This window comes from Arachis hypogaea, chromosome 12, assembly GCF_003086295.3.
Source record: "Arachis hypogaea cultivar Tifrunner chromosome 12, arahy.Tifrunner.gnm2.J5K5, whole genome shotgun sequence".
Classification (NCBI taxonomy): Eukaryota; Viridiplantae; Streptophyta; class Magnoliopsida; order Fabales; family Fabaceae; genus Arachis; species Arachis hypogaea.
Genome location: NC_092047.1, coordinates 3,142,711 through 3,166,145, shown reverse-complemented (window position 1 = coordinate 3,166,145; position 23,435 = coordinate 3,142,711). Strand labels below are relative to the sequence as shown.

Here is a 23,435-nt window from a genome sequence, read left to right as displayed (position 1 = left end):
TTATGATAAATTAAATATATAATTAATAGATATTATACTAATGTTTTGTTGTCATGTTGTGTAGTATTGAATTCTGTATTATTTTAATAATGTTTGAGTTGTATTTTCGAGAAGATGGGGTTTGAGAGCATATTATAATGCAAAAGTTGTTATATTTTCACATAGAATTTAATTCCAACTAATGTGTAGAAATAGGCTTTTTAGCACCATAATCATTCAATTGTGTTAAAATATATATATAAAAAATAGTAAAAAGAATTTGATCGTGAAAACATGTATGTAAGAAGTACCATTCTTTGAATAAGGCAACATTTTCATTATATTGTTATCTTTATTAACTTCGCTGTCACGCACTTAAATACTAAATAAGGATGTTCAAAAAAAATGGTGAAAATTCAAGTGAAGTTGACTTTATGTAAAGTTGATATTTGAAAGTCGTTAAATAAAAATTTAGTCAAATTAGTCAAATTATCTAATAGCTCTCAGATATTAACTTCACGTGAAATCGACTGTACCTGAGATTACACAAAAAAAAAAAAAAAATACCAAATAAAAAAAGATAGACCAATAAACTATTATAACAGTATTGAGCAATTCTATTGTTTAATGTTTATCATGATAAAGCCACATAATGATATAAATGCCCGCCAAATAAAAGGTAAATTTATTGGGAAAAGAAAATTTTAAAGTGTGTCTTATGGGTTCGGACATTATTAAAGAGCATAGATGAAAAAATATTTGATTATTAAATGTAATCTTTTAAAGTTAATATTTGAGTCAAATTTTTATAATAAAATATTTTTTATATATATTAAAAAGTGATCATTAAATTAATTATTATATATTTATGTATATTTATATATATTAATTTACATATTTTTAGTTAAATAATGACTAATAAAAATAATTAAATTTACAATAGTTTAATAAAAAAAGATTTATGAGATGGTATAGCAATGATTTATTAGTATCTGATTTTTAAGGTATACATAGTATATGATTAATTTCATAAAAATATTTTTAAAATCTTTAGTCAGTATTTTTTAACACTTGGTAACAATAATCTTAGCACTAAATTGTTTCAGTTCCAAGTATATTATTTTCTCCAATTTGTTGAGAGAATTTTTTTATAGAAATAATTAAACGACACTTATAAATAATAAAAAAAATATTAGTTTTACAACTAACAACAAAAATAAATATTTTTTATGTTGAACTATAAATTAAAAGGAAACACAATATTAGATCACAAAGAATTTTAAAATGTAAAAATAAAAATAAATCTAAATTTTTTTTATTTTTATTAAATCTATATAAATGTGTTATTTTCTCAAGATAAATTTCAAAGTCTTCTTAATCTGTAAATATATTAACAGAACTTATATGAATATATATTCGTGTACATTACGGAATTAGAGAATACTGAGCTTATGTACAGACAAAAAATTTGACATAAACTTAGTGGAGATGAATGTAATAAATTTTTGCCCAAAATGTAGAAACATTGTGTTAACTTCACCTTCAAAATTTTTCCATTTATTGCTACCCTTAATTTGAAATTTCCACACAAGTGCACAACCCACCAAAAGAGATAAAGAAGTAACCCACTTTTTCTTGCCCAAACTGCACGAAGAAATAATATATTTGTATATTTTAGAATATGTGTAAAAACAGTATTTTAAAAATATTTATAACCATTCATCCTATTATTTTTTTATTTTTAAATATTATAATAAAAATAATAAATATACTATAAAATATTTATAACCATGATTGATGTGCATTTCTACCACTAATTTGCTATATAATAATACAAATAAAATGGTGATCAAATGTATCATAAAACAAACTTATCCTTTTAATTTCCTCTTATACAATTAAGTCATAAAATCAATTTGGATTCATTAAATAATTGGTTTATTCTTCTGTTTAAACAGTAATTTATTAGCCAATAATAAAAAATTTTAAATAAAATTTAAATATATAACAAATTAATCTTTATTCAGTCAAACTGAAAAATACTATTAAAAAAACCTAAGTTATCACCTTCGAATCCTTTAACACAACTTTTTGGTGTGTGCCATACTTTTTTATTTTAAAATCACATCCGTTTTCCTAAGTATGTTTGGCAGGAAAAGTGACCATGAATTATGACTAAATAAATTATGTATATAAATTTGCACATAAAATTACTAGTAGAATTAGTTTTTAAAAAATAGAATATTTTTTAAATTTATCTCTAAAAAATTTTATCAATTAAATTAGCCTTTTAAATATTATAAATTAATTATATTTATTTTTCAGTCATTTTATTAATAATTTTTGTCAATAATTAATAATATAAAATATTAATTAACAGGATACATGACATCTAATATATTTAATTAGATATCCATCAAATATATTTATCAAAATTTATCCATATAACTTAGTAATTAAATTGATAATTTTTTATAAATATATTTAATCGGTGTTTAGTTAAACATATTAAGTGTCAATTAACATTTTATATCATTAATTATTGACAAAAATTATTAATATATAGAATGACATTAGAAGATGAATATGATTAATTTATAATTTTTAAAAAATTAATTTAATTAATAAATTTTAAAAAAAATAAATTTAAAAAATACTCTATCTTTTAAAAATCAATTTGATTATTAATCCATATATATATATATATATATATATATATATATATATATATATATATATATATATATATATATATATATATACCTTCACTTCTACGCTGACCCAAACATTACTCTAATTCTCTAAGAATATATGTTTGGTAACTTGGTGTTGACTGTTGACTCTCTCATATAATGCAACCTACATAAAAATTAAAATAGCCAGACCTCATCAAACTCGGAAAGCTTCTTCGAAATTTTATTCCATCTGTGGATTTCTTTAATTTAATGGCACAAAAAAAATTTTTTTTTTGAACCACTCGAGTTGAAGTTGGAGTTATAAGGCAGCGAAACTCTCTTATTATCACATAATATTATTAATTCTTATTCATAATAAATATTTTTAAAAAATTAATAAATAATTCGTAGTTGGTGGTGTGGAGAGTTTCCATATAGATATATCATTGGTTAGAAAAGATAAATAGATAGCAATGGGAGTTTTTAGTTATAATAAATTGACTTGTTAAGTCAAAAAGTGTACGAGACACATCAATAATTATGCAAACAACATGTCCTTTCAAGAAAGATTTCATTTGATTGTGTTTAACTTTTTTTATAAATGTTTTTATTTATCTTATATTATTTTTTGTTTACCAGTAATCTAATTTAAAATTTTTTAAATATAAAATTTTAATATTATATTATAAAATTATTTTTTAGAATTTAAATTAATAAAAAATTATATAAATAATTATATCTCTAATAACATGAATATAGATTACATTATTTGACTGGAAACATTTGACTCCCATGTAACAAGTTATTTGATAAGAATAGAAACCTAAATAATTATGTTATCTTGTCCTCATTATTTTATTGTTTGTCAGTAAAACCTACGTACGCGTAGATTATATTGTCGACTAATTAATGAATATAGTTTAAATCAGTTGCCTATTAATTAATAATTAAATTAAGATTTATACGATACAAAGCTAAATTAATTATATTATATAAAATAAATTTAAAATATTATAATATTTACAGATAAATTAGTATATAAATTAATGTTAAACTCAGTTCAAAAGTTATTTTATGAAAGATATTGTACAATATATTTATTTAGTAATTTATATATGATTCAATACTATTATTCAACATAAAATAAATATAATAAATATTAATTATGTTTAATTTTTATTTTTTAATTCAATTGAGTAATGATATATATTAAATTTAATTGATTAAAAAGTTTAAAATTTTATTTAGTAGAATATTAAAATTGATCTAAGAAGACATAAGAAGACCGTCAATGAGGTGGTCAAACGAAATTTACATGTAAATGATGATCTTTTTCAGGGATGGCAACCCGAACCTGCGGGTACCCGCCCCGCCCCTACCCGCCCGGGGCGGGTTTTTAGCGGGGCGGGTTCTTGGGAGGGGAGGGGCGGGGCGGGGTCGGGTTTAGGTAATACCCGCCCCTACTCGCCCCGCTATATATATAACATATATAATTTTAATATATAATATGTATAATATATGTAAATAATTAGTAAATGATTAATAATATTGTATCATATTTAAATTTTTACTTTAATTTATGTTATGTATGTGATGATGGTTATATAAATTTTGAAATTTAATTTTATTTATTGAATTTTAATAATTATAGGGGCGGGTAGGGGCAGGGCAGGTTAGGGTTCAACGTTTTACTACCCGCGGGTAGAAGTAGGGCGGGTTTTATGCGCGTTGTTGTACGGCGGGCGGGGTCGAGTAGAGCAAAAACCTGCCCCTATCCACCCCGTTGCCACCCCTATTTTTTTGTAGATATAATATATGATAGAACACAATGACGTCGTTTAATTCATGTAGCTGACCCCACTTAGTGAGACAAAGTTTTGTTGTTGTTGTTGTATTAAAATTGATCTAAATTTTATAACAGTTAATGATAAATTATATTTTAAAATGATAAAAATTAATTTAAAATTTAATAATTATAAAATTATTAAAATTGTATATAAATTAGACCATAAGTAAAATCATAAAAATATTCAATTAAAATTTATTCACCTAACTTCATATAATTATTTTTATTTTTTTAAGTAGTTACTTTTATTTAATTTTGTTTATTATTGTTAGGTTATATTTAAATATTATAATACAATAATAAAACTATTAAATGAAATGTAAGTATGAATATAATTAATATTTTAATAATTGAAAATAATATTTAATTTTTTATTTATATTTATGAATCATAAAAATATGTATTTTTAATAATATTATTATAAATAAATAATATTAAAAAATATAAATTATTGAAAAAAAAAAGTGATGTATACGACAAAAATACTATATAACTAATAACTATAATTACATAAAAATAGAAAAATTAACAAATACAATTACATATTCACTTATTATATACGTTTAGTAAATTAAAAAAAATAAAAATAAAAATAAAAATGCATCAATTAAATTTTTCATATAGTTGTACAAAAAATTAGTGAATAGTAAGAGCGAAGAAAAAGATAGAAAAAGATATATAAAATTATGTAAAAAGAGATAAAAAAAATGGTGTAAAATAAATGTTGGTTTATATATTAAATATAACAAAGAATGAATATGAAAGGAGAGAGTGAATTAGATTTTGCCTCAATTTATATCTATTAAAAAAAATTAACATTAACATTAACATTAAAAGTATAAAATAACTTATATAAAGGTAAAGAGTAAGAATATAAAAAATCTTATGTGATAAAATAAAATGAAATTAAATATTGAAAAATAATTATAAAACTATATTAGTTTCTTTTTTAATATATTATAAATAGATACAGAATTAGAGACACATACTTTCTATATTTGTGATTTTTTTTTAAATTTGAAACAAAAATATATATCTATTTTTCTATTTCAATTTATCCATATTTATATTTATATTTATATTTTAGATGTAGTATCTAATTACAACCTATGTATGTTCTGTAAAAATTCAAATATTTGACTATTTGTTGATAATATTATTTGAGAATTATATAAAAAATTAAAATAAGTGGATATCAATAATTTCAGAATGTAGATATACTCCAACACACCCTGGAATTTCTCTTCATAAGTTACTTCAATATTTTGTTTCCACTTTTTCTAACAAGTATAAATAAGTCTATATTTAAAAGGAAAAAAAAGGCCTAAAATAGATCATTTTTAAATTTTGTCAAACCAAACTTTAAAAGAAGAAAAATTACAAGGGTTAATACTCAAATTAGTCCCTGAAAGATGAGATATTTTTTAAATTTGTTTTTGAAAGATTTTTTTAATTAAATTGGTGTTTCAAAGATTACAAATTAATCATATATGTCCTTCAGTTATTCTACTCACAATTTTTGTCAAGGATTGATAATGTGAAATGTTAACTGATTGCACACATGACACATAACATGTTCAATTAGACGTTAACTAAATATATTTACGAAAGTCTATCAATTTGGTCACTAGATCATATTAGGAATAAAATTTTTGTAATTGAAGAAAATAACTACATTAATAAATTTTTATAAATATATTTAGTCAATATCCAATTAAACATATTAAGTATTATATATATTATCAATTAACAATTTACAACATCAATCTTTGAAGAAAAAATGTTAATAGAGTGATGGAGGACAAATATAATTAATTCGCAATTTTTGAAGGACCAATTTGATTGGAAAAACCTTTTAGAGTTAAATTTGAAGAATGTTTTATCTTTCAAGAATTAATTTGACTATTAATCTAAAATTATAAGGACAAAAAATATTATTTGTTGTTTATTTTAAATATTAAAAATGATGTATTTGTCATTTTTATGTTATTTTTAAGGATTAATTTATTTATATAATATATATTGCATGCCTGTATAAATTTGTATACTATATCATCTCAATAGTTAATTACCATAATCTTCTATTTTCCTTACTGTTTAGTCGATCGTTTATGTATATCCTTAAATTTATAATTGACTGTACAACTTAATTTTGAACTATCAATATACTAATTTACTCTTTCTAAAACATCATAAATAAAAGTGTGTGATTACTAATTCCTATAATGCTAAATGTAATGACTATTGAACAATATTTTTTTGTTCTTTGAAACAAAAATTTATAGAGATACGTTTTTAATAAGGGGATAAACTATCAAAATATATAGTACCAAAAGTTCATAATGTTCATAAAAATAATTTCAAAAAATACGAATGTTAATAAATCTCAAAATAATTTTAAAATATTATAAAACAACCAAAAAATCATATTTTTATTAGTATCAAATAATTTTGATATTTAACAAATAACTTATTTATTTGATATGAATATTTAGAGAAATACTTGAAGAATTATTCAAAAAATGAATACAAAATATCATAATAAATTAGATTTATAGACTTTTAAATTAAAAAAAAAATCAGTCAATCACAAAAAAAAAAGATTAAATTCACTTGGTGTAAAATAATCTAATTTTAAAATAAAAATATTTTATTTTTAATAATACTTAAAAAGACCACATAAAAATACTAATTTCTAATCTTATTTGTTGTTTGTATTTTTTAAAATTATTTTTCTTAGCAATATAAACATTCGACTAATAATTTAAAGGGTAAAGTACTAAATTGGTCCCTTATGTTTGGACGTAATTCTATTTTAGTCCTTAAGGTTTAAAGTATCCTATTTGAATCCAAAAAAATTTCATTTAGCATCAATTTAGTCCCACAATGAAGTCAAAGTTAAAAAATTAATGGAATGTCCTACATAACAACAGTACAAAAACAAAATCAATAATCTGGAGAACAAGTATAAGGTTGAGAGGTACAAAATCAACCGTGGATGCATCAATACATTTATTTATTATTTTTCTTATAATATAAATAAAATATTTTCTATAGAACTAAAGAGAATGATAAATAAATGTATTGATACATCAACAGTTGATTTTGTGCCTCTAGAGCTTGTACTTGTTCTCGAGATTATCGATTTTTGTTCTTGTACTGTTGTTATGTAGGACATTCCGTTAATTATTTAACTTTGAACTCACCGTGGGACTAAATTGATGCTAAATGAAACCTTTTTGGATTCAAATAGAACACTTTAAACCTTAAAAATCAAAACAGAATTACACCCAAATATAGAGGACCAATTTAGTACTTTACCCTTTAACCGGGGTGATTGTCCTATAAATTGGCATGAACTAAGTAATCTCAAACCGCACCAACAAAAAAACACACACAAAACATGGAGAATAAACCATCACACTTTTCAGCTCTCTTATTCCTTCTAATTTCCCTTGTGTTATTTTCCACTGCAAATTGTGGCATTGTTACTTATTGGGGCCAAGGTATCCAAGATGAAGGAACATTAACAGAAGCATGTAACTCAGGACTTTATGAAACTGTTATCATAGCATTCCTAAGTGAATTTGGGAATTCCAAAAGTCCAAAATTGAATCTAGCAGGTCACTGTAACACTGTTCCTAATTGCCCAAAAGTTGGCAAAGGCATAAAACATTGCCATAAGAAAAAGGTCAAAGTCTTGCTCTCAATTGGAGGTGCTGTTGAAGGCTATGGATTATCATCTGCTGCTGATGCCAACCAATTAGCAGATTACTTATGGAATAACTTCTTGGGGGGACACTCAAGCTCAAGGTATGTAACTCAAAAACTAAAAAAATTTATGCGCATATACCTAAAATTAGCTATTAAATCAATCATTATATATTTATATAAATGTACATATTGTTTAATTTATTTTTGTTGTGTATTTTATATTTTAATATATATTTTATATAAATAATTGATTTAATTTAATAGTTGATTTAAAAAAAAAAGACAAATAAATTCCTTATCTTTTAGTTTATAGACATTTAAATTACTTTAAAAAAACTGTTTAGTGACGGTTTTGAGGGGAAAAAAAAAACTAGCATCATATAATTAATTTATTCACTAAGTTGCATTTAATAAAATTAGGGCTACATTTAAATTCTTGTAATCTAATATTATTTTATTTTAGTTCTTAGATTTTAACATTTTAATACTTTTAAGATCAATTTAGATCCTAATTAAGTATAGTTTTAAATGAAAATTCACGTGTTAGACAATTTAGTTAAATATGTTAAATTAATATGTGAAAATTATTAGATGATAATCTAGTCAATTATCAACTTTACGTAAAGACAATATTTTGTAGTCTCCACCTTAGTTTCGCCAGTATAATTTTATCTAACATGGTATAGTTGTGATTATTTTTAATGAAACAAGGCCATTTGGTGATGCTATATTGGATGGAATTGACTTTGACATAGAAGGTAATAGTGAACATCCAGAAAACTATGCAGTGCTAGCTATGAAGCTAAGAGAACACATGGACAAGAACACATGGAAAAAGTTCTACCTAAGTGCTGCACCACAGTGTCCATTCCCTGATCATAACCAAAATCCAGCACTCTCCAAAGTTCATTTCGACCTTGTCTTCATTCAGTTCTACAACAACCCTGATTGCCAAGTTGGCTCAAAGGCCTCAAACCACTTCCGAAGAAGCTGGAATAAGTGGACTAAAACCATAAAAGCTCACAAGTTCTATGTTGGCCTCCTCGCCACGCCGGATGCTGGCACCGGCTACGTGACGCCGGAGGCCGTCTTAAATGAAGTTTTGCCTTTTGTCAAGAGATCGCCCAAGTATGGAGGAGTCATGCTGTGGAACAGAGAATCGGACAAAACAAGCGGATTTAGTGCCAAAATACATGATAGTGTTAATAAATAAATATGCGTCTTGACGGGCATTCTATATGTCCGATAAGACGCTAGTAGTTAATTATTAAAGTTTAAATAAATACCGATTCTTAGAAGCGGTTTAATATAATTAGGATTTAAAACGCTGTCTAAGTTAAAATTATATGTTCCTCACTAGTATACCAAACATAATTAAAGCTTAAATTTGCCCTTTATTAGTATGAGTTAGGGCATCTTGCTCTCAAGTATCTATATATCATCTTGTGTACTCTTATTTTTTCTAAAAATTACTAAATCCAGTGTTTATGTGAAAATATATAATGCATGCATCTATAGTCAGTTAATCATATGAGATTCATAACAAAATACTTCTTATTAGAGATAAAAATGGTAATATAAAAAGAATATTGATTTTTATATGCTTCTTAGGAAGAGACACACACATCACACATGGTTGGTGTGTCTCAAAAACTAGAGGTTGAGTAAAATTATTTCAGTATATAATAATAAGTTTTATACTTTGCTTAAAAATAATTTCAAATCTTGTTTTATTTGGATATGTAGAAAAAAAAATTAACACAATAGTTAATGAATAATGCCCAGAGATTAGCTTAAGTTTATTTAACCTACAATAACATAGGTTTTTCTAATTTTGTTTTTAATTCAATTGCACAAAAGTTATTCAAACATGATTTTATTTTGAAAACTACTTCTTTCCCCCTCCCCTTAAGAACAAAATTTAAAAAAATAAAACTATTGTTTTCTAAATTCTAACTCAACTAATGTAATGATTGATTAAACCATCACAATTCTGCTATAAGTAATTCTTGGAACAGCTAACTCAATTGAATAAACAGAATTATTAGTTGTATAATTAACATAAGAACATGGTTTTGTGAATTGTTAAACATGCCACAAGTTAATTTCATTAAGATTGAACAAATGCTATCAAGATTACAACATCCCACACTTTTCTCTAAACAAATCTATCACCCCAAAAGAATGGAACTAAAAATGAAAAAAAGAAACCAAAAAATATTAGGCCACTTTACATATTACCCTATTGTATCAGCCTCAAATGACTAACAAAAAAGGATGCATATGCATGTTTTTCCATACACAACCTTCATACCCAATTTGTTGCATCCTTTTTTTCTGAATGAGAAGAATGATATATTAAAATTACAAAAAGAAGAAAAGAATTTTATATCAGGGTCTCTACTTTATAAAATTGAAGCCTTGAAATATTGTAGAATCATGTTGCTTCTACTCCAAGCATAGTTGAATTAGAGTTCTCCTCCTCCCATTCCGGTGGCGGCTTAACATATTTTCCGATTACTTGTTGCCGTTTCCGCCGCCTCATTCTGTTTAGCTTTTCTATACTCTTCTGCTTCCTCTTTTCCTTCTCCTTGTGCCGCAAGTTTCGCTCCCTCTCTAGTACGCCTTGCCAGAATACTTCGCCTGTAGACGGCCACAACCAATGCCGGCTTGGGTCCTCGGACTCCGATAACTCGGCTAGGTCCTCATCCATGCTCTTGAGTGTGCTATATGAGAACCATTTGATCCACATTTGACCTCTACGGCTCTTGAACTTGTGCTGTTCCAGCATTTGACCGGTTTCTGGGTTCACGAATACCATCCTTCGTGCACTATGGTAAGCCCAGACATTCACGAGTAGCTCGAGAAGCCGAGAATAACAATGCTTGTCCTACAAGTTTCATGTGTTCATGAATTCAGTTAATAATGGAGCAACAAATCCAAACTACCATGAAACTAACTACAAATCAAACCATGGTAAAGAAAGTTACTTTCGACAAACTCAAAGGACACCGTCCGGTCAAATGGTGCTCATCATACATCTGTGAATCCAATGCATCAACAAACATTCTGCAAAAAAGATAGATCAATTATTTACCTGTTGAACAAGTTACAATGATGATCTTTTACCACTTTGAATTGCGATTTGAGGATAACCTTGGATTAGAGAAACCAAGCATACCTAGAGAACATGACAAATTCTAGAAAAGATCTTGTAGGTAAAGCCCAGCTGTGCATGACAGACCAGGTGTCACCATCTTCCGGCATCGGCGGCAGAGACTCCATATCGTCTTTTAACCCATACATTCGCCTCATGGCTTCCGAGAAGGTGAACCTTAAAACACACAGGCAAGAAAATCAAGATATGTCACTGAAAATACAAAAGTTGGTGAGTTGCATTAATGAGTAAAAATGACCTTACTTGCAATTTCCTGCATTAATGGCATCACAGAATGACCAAAAGTCCTTCTTCAAAGGGTTTCGCGGATCTGTATCCATGCGCACCCAGAAATATAGTGCATCTCCATACCTTTTGGATTGGATAGCATCTAATAATGCATTTTCAGCAGTTTTGGACAATGATGCCTGTTAAAATCAGCATCATAACCTCTACCTTAGTATGATTGATGAGGATATAAAGATAATATGAATTTACTTTAAACTGATATCTATATCCGGAGATCGAAAAGTGAATCAGGAGAGGTAAATGAGGTATGAAAGACAACCATGAACCATATACCTTCCTTGCAGTTGCTCTCCATGACTGAAATCCAATCCAAGCATTTTTGTGTATTCGATCAATCCTGTTCGCAATCGCAAAGAAGGCTCCATGTTCACCAAGTATGTCTCGGTAGTAACCGTTATTAAGTAGTGGAAGACGAGATGGTGCTTCAATATCATCTTTCCCAGGTCTTCGGCCTTTAGACTGCAAACAATTAAATTCAAGTTAGCATGGATTGCATTACCATATTATCACTCTACTAACAATTTCTACCACAACACTTGATAAAGGACTCTACTATTGATACATGCATGCAACATACCAGGCCAACTCCTCGATAGAGAGATTTTTTATGCAGAAAAGGCCAGGATCCTTCGCCAAAATAAGGTTCATAAATGCATAACGGTTGTCCTGTCCGCTCGAGCTCTCCTTCTTCCCTTTCATGCAAATCATTCTTCAATCTATCAGCCTTCTTAGCACTTTTATATACATCCTCCCATGTCCCGTGTGACTGTTCTGTTCTATCCTTCAGCTGCATCAAAACTCAACATATTTAAGTTTGACACACCAACCTCTCTTCATGATTAATGTATGAGTTGAAAGATTCAATGAACTTACCTCTTCATCCTCTCTTCTTTTTTTCATAAGGGCCATCTGCATATTCCTTTCTTCTTCCCATATGCTATATACAAACAAATCATTAGCTGCAACTGCACTAATGGATCTATTTTTTTGAGAATGATTCCACTGCTCCTCATATCTATCTAAAAACGTGTTACTTATTAATGTCCTGTTTTGGTAAGTCAAATTTGGAAGTGCCTCAAATAAATGCCACTGCCATTGTTCTTTAACACTGGGGGATATTTCCGAAACGGCCTTAGGAGGAGCAACCTCTGACGGAAGCCGGAGAATATTCTGAAGTAAAGTTGCATATCCCTCAATAGCTTCTGAGACCATAAGGTTCTTTCCTGCCCTTCTTCCAATTGAGGCAATGTTACGAGCCATCGGTGATACTTTCCCTTTCGAGATCACTTCCAGCATAATTTGTCTCAGAACTTTACTATTATCCAGAGGGAAAAGATAGCCATTTACCCTGTCATCAACCTATGATGTTGACAAAATGGTTGGTGATTTCATTAGAAATTAAACTCAATTTGTTGATTTTTTTTTATTTAAAAAAAAGTGTCAAATTTTAGATGCTTTTAAGTTATTATAGAATATAGATGCTATTACAGGAAAAGATCAGGGACATTAGACATACATATTTTCTGATCATCGGAATATCAGGAGCGATAATTGGTTTCTCAAAGCACATGGCTTTTACTAAAATCTCCGGAAAAGATTGCTCTTCAAGGAAAGAACCATATATCACAACATCCGAAGTGCCAAGAACAGAATCAACATTTGAATCTCCGGCTATGTGCTCAATAATGCCTCTTGGATATTTCAAGCTACTTGCCATGGTCTAAAACAAACAAAATATGAAAATATAAGATAAGAAGCTTTACATTATTTATTTAACAAACATAGAGAAAATAGGATGCATACCTCAAGCGCCACACTGTAGTTGCTTGATAACTCCATGCTATGAACAATGAGCCGTAGTTGCGCACTTGAATTATCTTTGCTTAAAGGGAAATCCGAAAGAAGAGGTAATAAAGCCTCCAAAACAATGGCATGCCCCAACCACATGCCCTTGTACATCAATTGACTCCCCACAATTGCAATAATTACATCTTCTGAGCCATAACCCAACTTGATGCGCAAGTCATCTTTCTGCAAGGACATATATGCATCTACGTCTATTGATTCGGCGGGTGAACCGGGAATGACATAAAAATTCCCAGCATCAAATGTGGAGTAAATCATCTGTCAAATTATTAGTTGCCAACAGCTAGTTTAGGTCTCAACACAATAAGATTTGAAAGAGGATAGACAAAAAAGCTACTTGTTTATGAATCCCGCCACTTTTTGTGAGTGTCTCTAAGCATAAGTTGTTAAATCTGTGCCTATCTATGAATTTTCAATGATAAGTACAAATATAACTTGTCGCATACATATTACCGGCAAGACATAGTTTGGGAAGGCAACAACTGTTGACCGGTTGAAAACTCTGCTCCAATCATTCAATAGTTCAGTTTGCCCATTAGCAACATATTGCCTTGACCGATAAGCAAGTGCATTTTCATGAACGACCCATAAAAGAGGCAACGACTTGAAAGGCTCCTGCAAAAAACTGTAACAACTAAAATCATTCGGGTTACTTGAGTATAAGGATTTTCATGATAAAACCACAAACACAATCAGCAAACATGTATTCACTAAGTCATTGCTTGATACATAAAAATAATAAAATGCTACGTGCAAAGTCGGAGAGCAAAATCTTAGCCTTATGAAAATAAGAAGAAAAATCTTACCAAGAAAAGGCATGCTTGGCTTCAAGAGAGCTCACAATTATGCCATTAAAGCTGCAAAGGACAGACATTCATCAGATGCAAGTACAGCTATTAATCAACCAAAACAGTAGGGTTTTATCAGTCATTAACATAAACAAACAAGCTAAACCGGTTCCGTATAATAGAGACTTGTTTAGGAAGTTCTTAAAACTATGCAAATTGCTTAGTATAGAGTCTAAACAAAAGTAAATAACAATAAATAAATAATGATCATACTTTAGCCAGTCCATAGCATTATATGACTTGTCACATTTTTGAATGACAGTAACTGGAACTCTTAAATTTATCCATGCAAAGCGTGCTGGCCCATCTTTAAGTGAAAATACCTGAAAAACAGAGAATACTTGAGCTAAAACCACAATACCAATTGAAGAAACAAAATCCTAAAATAGCTATGAGGTTAACACCTTTTTTCCGGAATTTTATAATGTCAATTGATAAGTCACCATCCCCATATACACTTCTAAATGCACATGCCTGATTTTATTTTAAAACACTACTCTAGCATGGCAAGGGTATCTTACTCATCCATCAAGGCATTCAAAACTAATAACTAAGATTAAACCTTTTCTGGTTCCTTTCTTAAATTGTCTAAATTCAAGATTTCTTTTTCAGCTGAATTCCGGAAAGAGAATGAATAATAAAATGTACCTGAATTTCATAACCAATCTCCACCAAAGCAGCTCCAATTGTTAACATAAGCAATTGCTGTGAATCCACCAATAGTTCTCCAAATACCTTCAAAGGAAATCAAAGTTATTAACATCTAAAATGAATTAAAGTTTAACTAATAATAACCTCATTTCAACTTAAACAGTTATGACTTTGTACAAAACCACATGCTAAGCTAACCAGTAACAACTTGCTTCCGCTGAATTAGCTCAAAATTAACCTAAAAACAGACCTTTCTTATTCCAAACTAAAATCATTAGATACATATTCATACACACTTTCTTCACCAAGTGAAAATTAGGTGAACTAACCAGTGCCAGCTGTGGCTTTCGCCACCCGAAATGCCGCACCGTTTGGTTGAGCAGATTCATTTCCCTACCATCACCACCACCTCTTCTAAACCTCTCCAAAATCTTTGGCACAAAAACAGCATCATCTCCACCAATGTCCAATGCAAAACTATCTAAGTCCTTATGATTGTGATGCAGATTCTTCACATCCCTCATCAAATTGTCCTCTGATTTTTCCACCACAGAGCCAGGAAGGAACATCTGAAACACAACCACAAGGCACAGAAACACCACCACTGTGCAAATCCATTGCACGTAATCAAACTTCTTGAAAAGCAACCTTGAGAAGCTCGATCTGAACCTCAAGAATAAAGGGTGCTTCTCTTTTCTACTGTTTGCTTGATTGTTACCGAACAAGCTCCCTTTCTTCAATGGGATTCCGGATTCTAAAGAACCCATTTATAGTCCCATCAATTGGGGCACATCAAATAACACAAACAGAAAAAGAAAAAAAAACAAAAACAAAGCTTCAAACTTTGACCCCCAAAACTAAAAATAATGCATGCATACAAGGGTGCTCCAGCTGGGAATCTTCAACGAGGTTCAAACAAATAGCTCAGAGACAGTGAAAGAAGCTGAAAAAGACTCAAACTTTGAGATTTGAATTCAAGAAAAATGCGAAGAGATATAATGGGGTGTTAAGCAATAGCCAAAAAAATTGACCCAATTGGGAAGAAAAACAAAAAAGTGTGATTTTGGTTTTTTGATGGGGATTTTGCTGATGGTGAAGGAGAATGAGTGTTTCTGAACAGTGTTTTTCAGTGAATTAGTGGGAAGAAGAAGAAAGAAAGAAACAAAAGATTTAGCGTTGAAGAATAGAGAAAGATGGATGCACACGCTATAGAGACAATGAAGCCTTAAACAGTGACCATAAGACTTGGAAAAGAAAAAGAAAATCTATTTTATTTAGTTAGAAATAAAAAAAAAATAAAAATAAAAGTGTTAAAAATTGCTTATTTTTGTTGTGTTTTTTGGTCTGAAAGGGTTAAGTGTGCTAAATTTTTGGGTGATAATGTCTCACACACGCGTTAAACTGAGATTGGGGGTGTACACGCGCGTGCATAGCTGTACTTGCACGTGAGGTGATTTTACTTTACGTGTAGAAAAATGTGAAAAATGAAAAAATGTGATTTCATTAACTAATTCTTAGGCTTTTTTTCTTGTCAGCAGAAATTGATGCCCAAGAAATCCTTGGTTTGTTGGGATAAAATTAAATTGAAAATATTTTAAGATTGAATGATTTATTAGTTAATTTAATAAGTAAAATTAGCCACTCATCCATGATTCAATACAATTCTATTTCTATGTGAGGGAGATAATTGTATTATGTACTTCTTACAAAATACAGGAATATCAATAATTAATCAATAGACTAATATATTTAAAAAAATAAAAAATAAAAAAAATCTTATGTCATATTATCTCATTTTTAAAAAATGTGATTTATTTAGGAAAAAACAGCCTCATAGCCGACAACACTTTAACATAAATTAGATAAATGGTAAATATTCTATCAATAATAATAATAATAACAATAGTTTGTTTGTTCAATAGTTATATTTTTATTCTTGAAATATTGTATCAATAAAATGATAAAAATATTATTTATATACTAAAATTAGTTACTAAAATTAATTATTTATATTTATGTATAAATATATATAATTTAATTTATTTTTAATATATATTTTATAACAGTAATTAATTTTAATAACTGATTTTAGTGCTAGTAAAATGGTTGATAAAATTATGCTACTTATGAAATTTGGCATGGTGATAGAAACCCCTGAATTTATCTCTATATACTAAGTTTATGTTTACCCAAAAAGAGGAGGATGCATTTATTCTCTCAGTTAACTATAGCAATAGAAAAGCGACTTCCTTGATATTTAAATCTTGTAGGTTTGCTCTTTGCTAGTTGAAGGGCAACTTGAAAAATGTATGGTATGACCAATTTCCATGTGAGGGTCTTATCATATGACTTCAAATCTGAACCAACCAATGTGATGAGGTTACAACTTATTACAAGTGTTGTTAGTGTAAGGTTTTGGAACCTAGTCCATTACCCTTTATAAATATTTGTCCAGTATCAACTTATTTACCATCACAATTGGAGTCATATGAATTGTATCACAATTTTATCTATAAAGCATTAGCTTTTCCTATTTTGTTATGAGTTTATAACCATGTTATCGCCATTGCTTTGCATAAACCACCTCAATGGTAATCAGCTGTAGCCTGTAGGCCATATAGGTCCTACAACAACTGAAACTCTCACTGTTTAATAAGGGCTTGGTCTCCAATTCCTGGTGACAAAACTGAAAATGCATAGTTACTTTGGAAGAAGGTGAATTGCATCTTTCAAGTTCCAACCACTTGCTCATGATCCAGTTCTGGTTTGCAGACTAAAATTATCAAAATATACTTGTAGAAGATTATTGACCATCGCAATTCACAAATGATGATTAAATTCGTACAGTATTTTTCATTGATAATAGGCTCACAGACTTTAACATGGTATTAATGACTATGTACATCCTTCAGTATCAACTTTTTTGAAACTTGACGCACATTGTACCAGACTCCATAAATTTCACTTCATAAAAATGAACAGGTTCATGGGAAATCACACCCTTTTTGTATCAAAATAATGGAACCCGAGGAAATCCCAAGAAATATTATATTATATATTAAAATTAATTGCGGAAAGATCATCAATCACCAAAGCGTTTGTAGTCCAACGGTTAGGATAATTGCCTTCCAAGCAATAGACCCGGGTTCGACTCCCGGCAAACGCACAATTCTTTTTCTCCATCTTCTATTTTCATTCGGAAAAGTTAAAACACTAAGATTCCTTCTATTCAGTGATTCTCACATGTCATTTGGCATTCCCTAGAACGATTCTCAGCCAATGTGCAATATGAAATTAAGTTTCTTCCAGTTTTGAACACCTACCTTCTTTGTTTAATATTATTCCTTCCCTCTATAGTCTATATAATGGAGTTTGCGTTTTTTTAGCCAAATAGGGGAGTAAAAAGTTTTCTTTGATTCATCGTTAATCCCCTTCAGCATTGCTATCAAGGACCAACTACAAATCACAAGTTTTGTGAAACACAACCACCACACCACAAGACATACAACAAAAGCCTACATACAAATTAAGCTTGCCTTAAAGATCATTTTTTTTTCCCACAGGTATATCAGTTATCACATGTACTTATACCGGGATAGCAAATCAGTCCCCTCAGAAAATATAATATTCAGAAACAAAGCAGATCTTGGGAAGATTTGTATATCAAAACTCTAACAGTTAGCATCAGCATACCACATTTATGCATTTTACATGTGCCTGAGCACTACAGAACATAGATCAAGATTCACAAGGGTAACAAAGATCAATATCACTACTATGAATTTGTTATCATTTCCCGGCCTGTGGAGCTATACATGGCCATTATTCAAAGGCTTGTACCAGATATGAACCAGAAACTAATAGATTCTAAGCATTTAGAGAATTATAGAAAAGCATGAATTGCAGACGGGGTTTAACTTAGCACTGAGATACTCATGAGAAAGAAACGGCCTTCACTTTTGGCGTTTTCTGCTTAGCAAAGAAAGCTGATAGCACACTTTTGCTTCGAACAGGGACTTGGACAGTGTCGCATCGGTTTTGGTTGTCGAATGACCTGAATGGTGTAATTGGTCTGGAACCCTCCAATGAATCCTGCAGAAAAGACTTGTTAGTAACTTTGTAAAGAAAGCTTCAGGAAAGTACAAGGAATTTGAATAAAATAAATGCAACCCTTTCAACTCTTGAGAACCTTATGTTCAAGTAAAATCTAGCTGCAAAATATTGTCCACACTTCCAATATTTGCCAACATTTCTTGTGTTCAGTGAAAGCCAAACTTAGTGTCACTTCCCAGCCAATTGGAAGAAACAAAACTCAAGGAGGGAAAGATAACCTCCTATTACTAAATGCTTCCCATCATAATTTGTTTTTAATGAAAAATATTTTATTAGCAAAACAGTTTTCCAGTCTTCACTAATGTTGTTTTCCCTAAAAACTGAATATTAATCATCTTAGTTTCCATTGTACTCTTATTCGACATAGAACATTACTTTTTCCATTTGTAGGAATACATTATGTGTGGTCTAATGAAACTAATTTAATGCTGGATAACTCATCCCATGCAAGCTACGCGATGATATCCTTTTAAACAGTTCATTATTTGATGCATAATCCTATAAAAGCAACAAATATGTCAAGTAGAAAGCAAAATAAAATGATATTATCAGATATCGACCATCAAACAGGGTTCCGCAACTGCAAGGCATTTGCACTTGTCAATGAATATGGTGTTACCTTGCGTGTGCCACCCAAAGATAGCCCGATATTAGAAGCAGGAGCTCCATTTGATAAGTGAATTTGTGCTGGCGATGGTTTCATCCAGGTACTCTCTTCATTATCTGCAGGTATGTAGCCATGGACCATAAGCTAGCTATGATTTCAACATTAAGAAATAACCAGCACCTGACTTATTACTGAATTTTAAATGGTATATTACAATATAACGAAAGGGAGACAGCTATTCGACAAACCTAAAAGCTGGAAAACTTCAGGAGTCTTGGCAGAAAACTTTGGGGTCTCGATGCTGCAAAAATATAGTGTAATGCCATTTGTGCCTCGTGTGTAAAACAGAAAAAGCAGCAACCATGCATGACCTCAAATATTAAAACTTTTCCAAACTTACATTGGTGAAGCATGTGAAACTCCTTTTAAGGTTGACTTAGTCTCTGATGCTAAATGCCATGAAAGAGTTTTTGATGCAGGGGTACCTATATGTAAAAATATACATTCCGATTAGCAATATAATATTCACTTATGTCCAAAAGGAAAAGAATAAGATCCATGTCAAAAACTCTAGAAGGGGCAAAATTTTCCCCAATGCATACCTGAAGATTGAAAACGAGTCCTGGTTTGAAATGGATTTTGTCTTGCATCAATCTGTATGTGTGGACTGAAATGCACCTTTTTATTGACAGAATCTAGCTTGCATTGATAAACAAACATAGGCAGCCATAAGTAAAATAAATAATAACAGAGTTTTCCAATGCCAATAGTAATTTCGGATGAATAGAAAACAAAAAATCATACTTGGTAAAATGTAGTGCTTGTGATGTCTGGGAATGATTGCCAACAATTGCTGTTGCCGAAGACCTTCTTTATCCGTGTAAATTTGGCATGTAAGAAGTTTCTGCAAGTAAGAGATATGTTACTTTAATTGATCTTTGGTCTAATTGAACATAATTTTGCAGAAGAGCTTGTAGTTACCTGAGTTACAGTAGAGACCCTCAAATCCATAGTTGATACATCCAACGTTTGCTGATCTAGAAGATCGGTTAACTTGCACGCGACAGTTCCCAGATGATCAACAGCATTCACAAGAGCTCTTACAGCATAATCTTTCAAGTTGTCAAGTACCCTAATGCATGAATAACGCACAAATGATGAAAGTTCCCTTCAACATTTGAACACAAAGGAGAATGGACACAGAGCATGTTGTTGCTACTCATTTACATCAGCTGGCAAGACTTAAAAAGTTCATGCATACACGTTTGTCAATGTTTTCATTTCATTTAATTTACATAATGCAAATTACTCATGTTATTTATTCGTTTTACTATCTCCAAAGTTAAAAGCTTATTGCTGGCATTTCATCCCTAACATACAGTACTAGCATTTATCAAAATGACCTAGCAGAATGAAACTTAAAAGTTCGTTCATATATTATTCCCATCTCTTGTAAAAACCAGTTAGGAAAAACTCAACCACTAACTTTTTTGTCTGACTTGGAAAGCTTCAATCATTTACATAGCAAAGCAGTTGAAAAAATCAGGTTAAGATGACTCTGCCTTCAGATCAGGTTAAAACAGGGAAAAAGAACTCATCAACAAAACAAATATCCTTACATTTGTTTCTGTTCACTATTGAGATAAGATTTTTCACAGTATTCTGCGGCAGAATAAAGTTGAGGCCTCAGGTTCTTAAGCTCCTGAAATGACCATAATATGAAGATCAAATGACTATCAATGCAATTTGCTTACTTTAAACTTTTAAAGTTTAAATCATAGCCAATATAGCCAAAGGATAAATAACTAAGCCAGAAAAGTAAAATATAAGTTATATATAGGTACAATAATCCTGTAAAAATCCACGAGCATTATATCATCTGGAGTCTCAACTTACTTAATGCCACACATTAGTATAGTTTGTATCTACTATTAGCCAAAATTAACCTCAATTCTGATAATCTAATGTATAGTAAGATATCTTAAATTTCCAGTAACATGATAAGTCTCTCTCTCTCTCCCTCTTCTCTCTTCCAACCCTTTACCTCTCCTATATTACATATTGTAACTCAACACAATTGTTTCTTACTTCCATCCAGAGGTTTCAATGTAACTGCTTCCAAACGTCAAATTCAAATCTCCTTCGCCACATTCTCATTTTTTAAAGTTTACCATGGTTATAAATTGCAATCGGCATCAATTGCGGCAGAAATATTCACCATTCGCTACAGCAATTCCACTTCCATCGGCCGCAAAATTTTCACATCCCAACGGCAATTTAAAAAAAAAAAACATAACTCTTCAGAAACATATATATCCTACTAAATTCAGCTGCTATAAGCTTGTAGTTTCTTATAATTAAGTAATCCACACTCGCTAACAATTAAACTATCTATTTTCAGCAACATCCTCGGTCGCACGGTTTCAAATTTAAGTCAACAACTGTTATTAGCAATGCAAGCGCACAGCTTAAGAAACGACGCGATTCTCACCGCATCAAAACAGAATTCAACTTCGCCACCAAACCAGAGAGAGTAACCGAAAGTCAAAAAGTCAACACAGCGAAAAATAAACGCAGATCTGAGCTGAGAATGAAACAGTGAGAAGGAGAATGAGAGAGAACCTGCAAAGCGTTGACGAAGCTCTTGCTGCGCTCCATGGAAGCCTCGTCGAAGGTCATGGCGGAGTTAAGAGGCGTTGTAGTTGGACGCTCAACCTCCATTGATTTTTTTATAACTACGCTTAAAACGTAACTAACTCAGAAGCGTGTGAAACGGAACGTAACTAACTTGTGCATAAAACGTAACAAACTCAACCAAACGGTTAGAAACGCAGAACTGCTACCATTGTGTTCAGTGTTGTTATGATTAATCAGAGAGAAGGAAACTTGTTAAAGAAGAGAGAGGGAAAGATTGAAGAAGGAGAATGGAAAGAAAGGGGGAAGAAAAGAAAAGAAAAGAAAAGAAAGGGAGTGAGCTTTTTGTTTGTGTTTTGTTCTTTTGGAAAATAATAAAAGGTTACTGAATATTATTTTTCGTTTTGGTGTTAAATAAACAGGATGAGAATATTTAATGCGGTGCCACGTGGCGCGGTGGTTAGTTGACGCCAACTTCCACTCTCGCCCCACGCTGCTTTGCTTTAACTTGAAAAGACATCACTACCCTCCCCTCGTATTTATCACAGTCACTCGTACAAGCTGCTCAGTGCAGCTGACACCGCAGCTCTGCTACGTATAATAACCACGTATATACTTTTTTTTTTTTTATACCAAAGATAGGAGACTCGAACCCGCAACCTCTTAATTGAGTATGGGGAGACTATGCCATTTGAATTATTACTCATTGGCAATCACGTATATACTTACTTGGGAGATTTTTTTAAATAAATAAGATAAATAATTAAATATAACATTTATTCGAGTAAATTTAAGAGTATTTATTTTTTAAATTAGGATAAAATATATTTTTATTTTTAAAAATTTTTTTAAATTTTATTTTGTTTTAATTTTATTCTTAAAATTTTTTATTTGTATAAAAAATATTACTAATACTTAAATTTTTTATGATCAATTCAACAATAATGCATAACATTTATATTTGATTTGTTTGTGTTAAAAATTATTTTTGTGATATTGTTATTAAATTTATTTTAAATTTTTTTGAAAAATTAGT

At 30.0% G+C, this 23,435-nt stretch overlaps 3 protein-coding genes and 1 non-coding gene across 5 annotated transcripts; 2 read left to right on the top strand and 2 right to left on the bottom strand.

The window, feature by feature from the left end:
- Window positions 1-7,882: 7,882 nt before the first annotated feature.
- LOC112726380 (basic endochitinase) lies at window positions 7,883-9,710 on the top strand. The gene is made up of 2 exons (XM_025775744.3): window positions 7,883-8,313; window positions 8,926-9,710. Exons 1-2 carry the CDS (start codon window positions 7,904-7,906, stop codon window positions 9,425-9,427), a joined length of 912 nt encoding a protein of 303 aa, XP_025631529.1. The 5' UTR covers window positions 7,883-7,903; the 3' UTR covers window positions 9,428-9,710.
- Window positions 9,711-10,287: 577 nt separating this feature from the next.
- On the bottom strand, window positions 10,288-16,391 carry LOC112726379 (uncharacterized). 2 transcript variants are annotated; one of them, XM_072208523.1, is made up of 14 exons: window positions 15,375-16,391; window positions 15,043-15,129; window positions 14,608-14,717; window positions 14,353-14,403; window positions 14,000-14,180; window positions 13,484-13,804; window positions 13,197-13,400; window positions 12,554-13,039; window positions 12,258-12,467; window positions 11,954-12,139; window positions 11,636-11,799; window positions 11,396-11,548; window positions 11,205-11,283; window positions 10,288-11,104 (listed from the first exon to the last, which is right to left on the bottom strand). In XM_072208523.1, exons 1-14 carry the CDS (start codon window positions 15,810-15,812, stop codon window positions 10,652-10,654), a joined length of 3,123 nt encoding a protein of 1,040 aa, XP_072064624.1. In that variant the 5' UTR covers window positions 15,813-16,391; the 3' UTR covers window positions 10,288-10,651. The 2 variants fall into 2 exon arrangements, with proteins under 2 accessions (XP_072064624.1, XP_025631528.1); XM_025775743.3 differs by having other exon boundaries at window positions 14,000-14,171; window positions 15,375-16,379.
- Window positions 16,392-18,139: 1,748 nt separating this feature from the next.
- Window positions 18,140-18,211, top strand: TRNAG-UCC (transfer RNA glycine (anticodon UCC)). Its single transcript has one exon. It is a non-coding gene; the product is annotated as a tRNA-Gly (tRNA).
- A 461-nt stretch (window positions 18,212-18,672) lies between these two features.
- LOC112726378 (protein ABIL1) lies at window positions 18,673-22,805 on the bottom strand. The gene is made up of 9 exons (XM_025775742.3): window positions 22,388-22,805; window positions 21,385-21,467; window positions 20,747-20,897; window positions 20,570-20,669; window positions 20,368-20,460; window positions 20,166-20,250; window positions 20,014-20,066; window positions 19,778-19,881; window positions 18,673-19,137 (listed from the first exon to the last, which is right to left on the bottom strand). Exons 1-9 carry the CDS (start codon window positions 22,484-22,486, stop codon window positions 18,979-18,981), a joined length of 927 nt encoding a protein of 308 aa, XP_025631527.1. The 5' UTR covers window positions 22,487-22,805; the 3' UTR covers window positions 18,673-18,978.
- Between the last annotated feature and the right edge of the window lie 630 nt (window positions 22,806-23,435).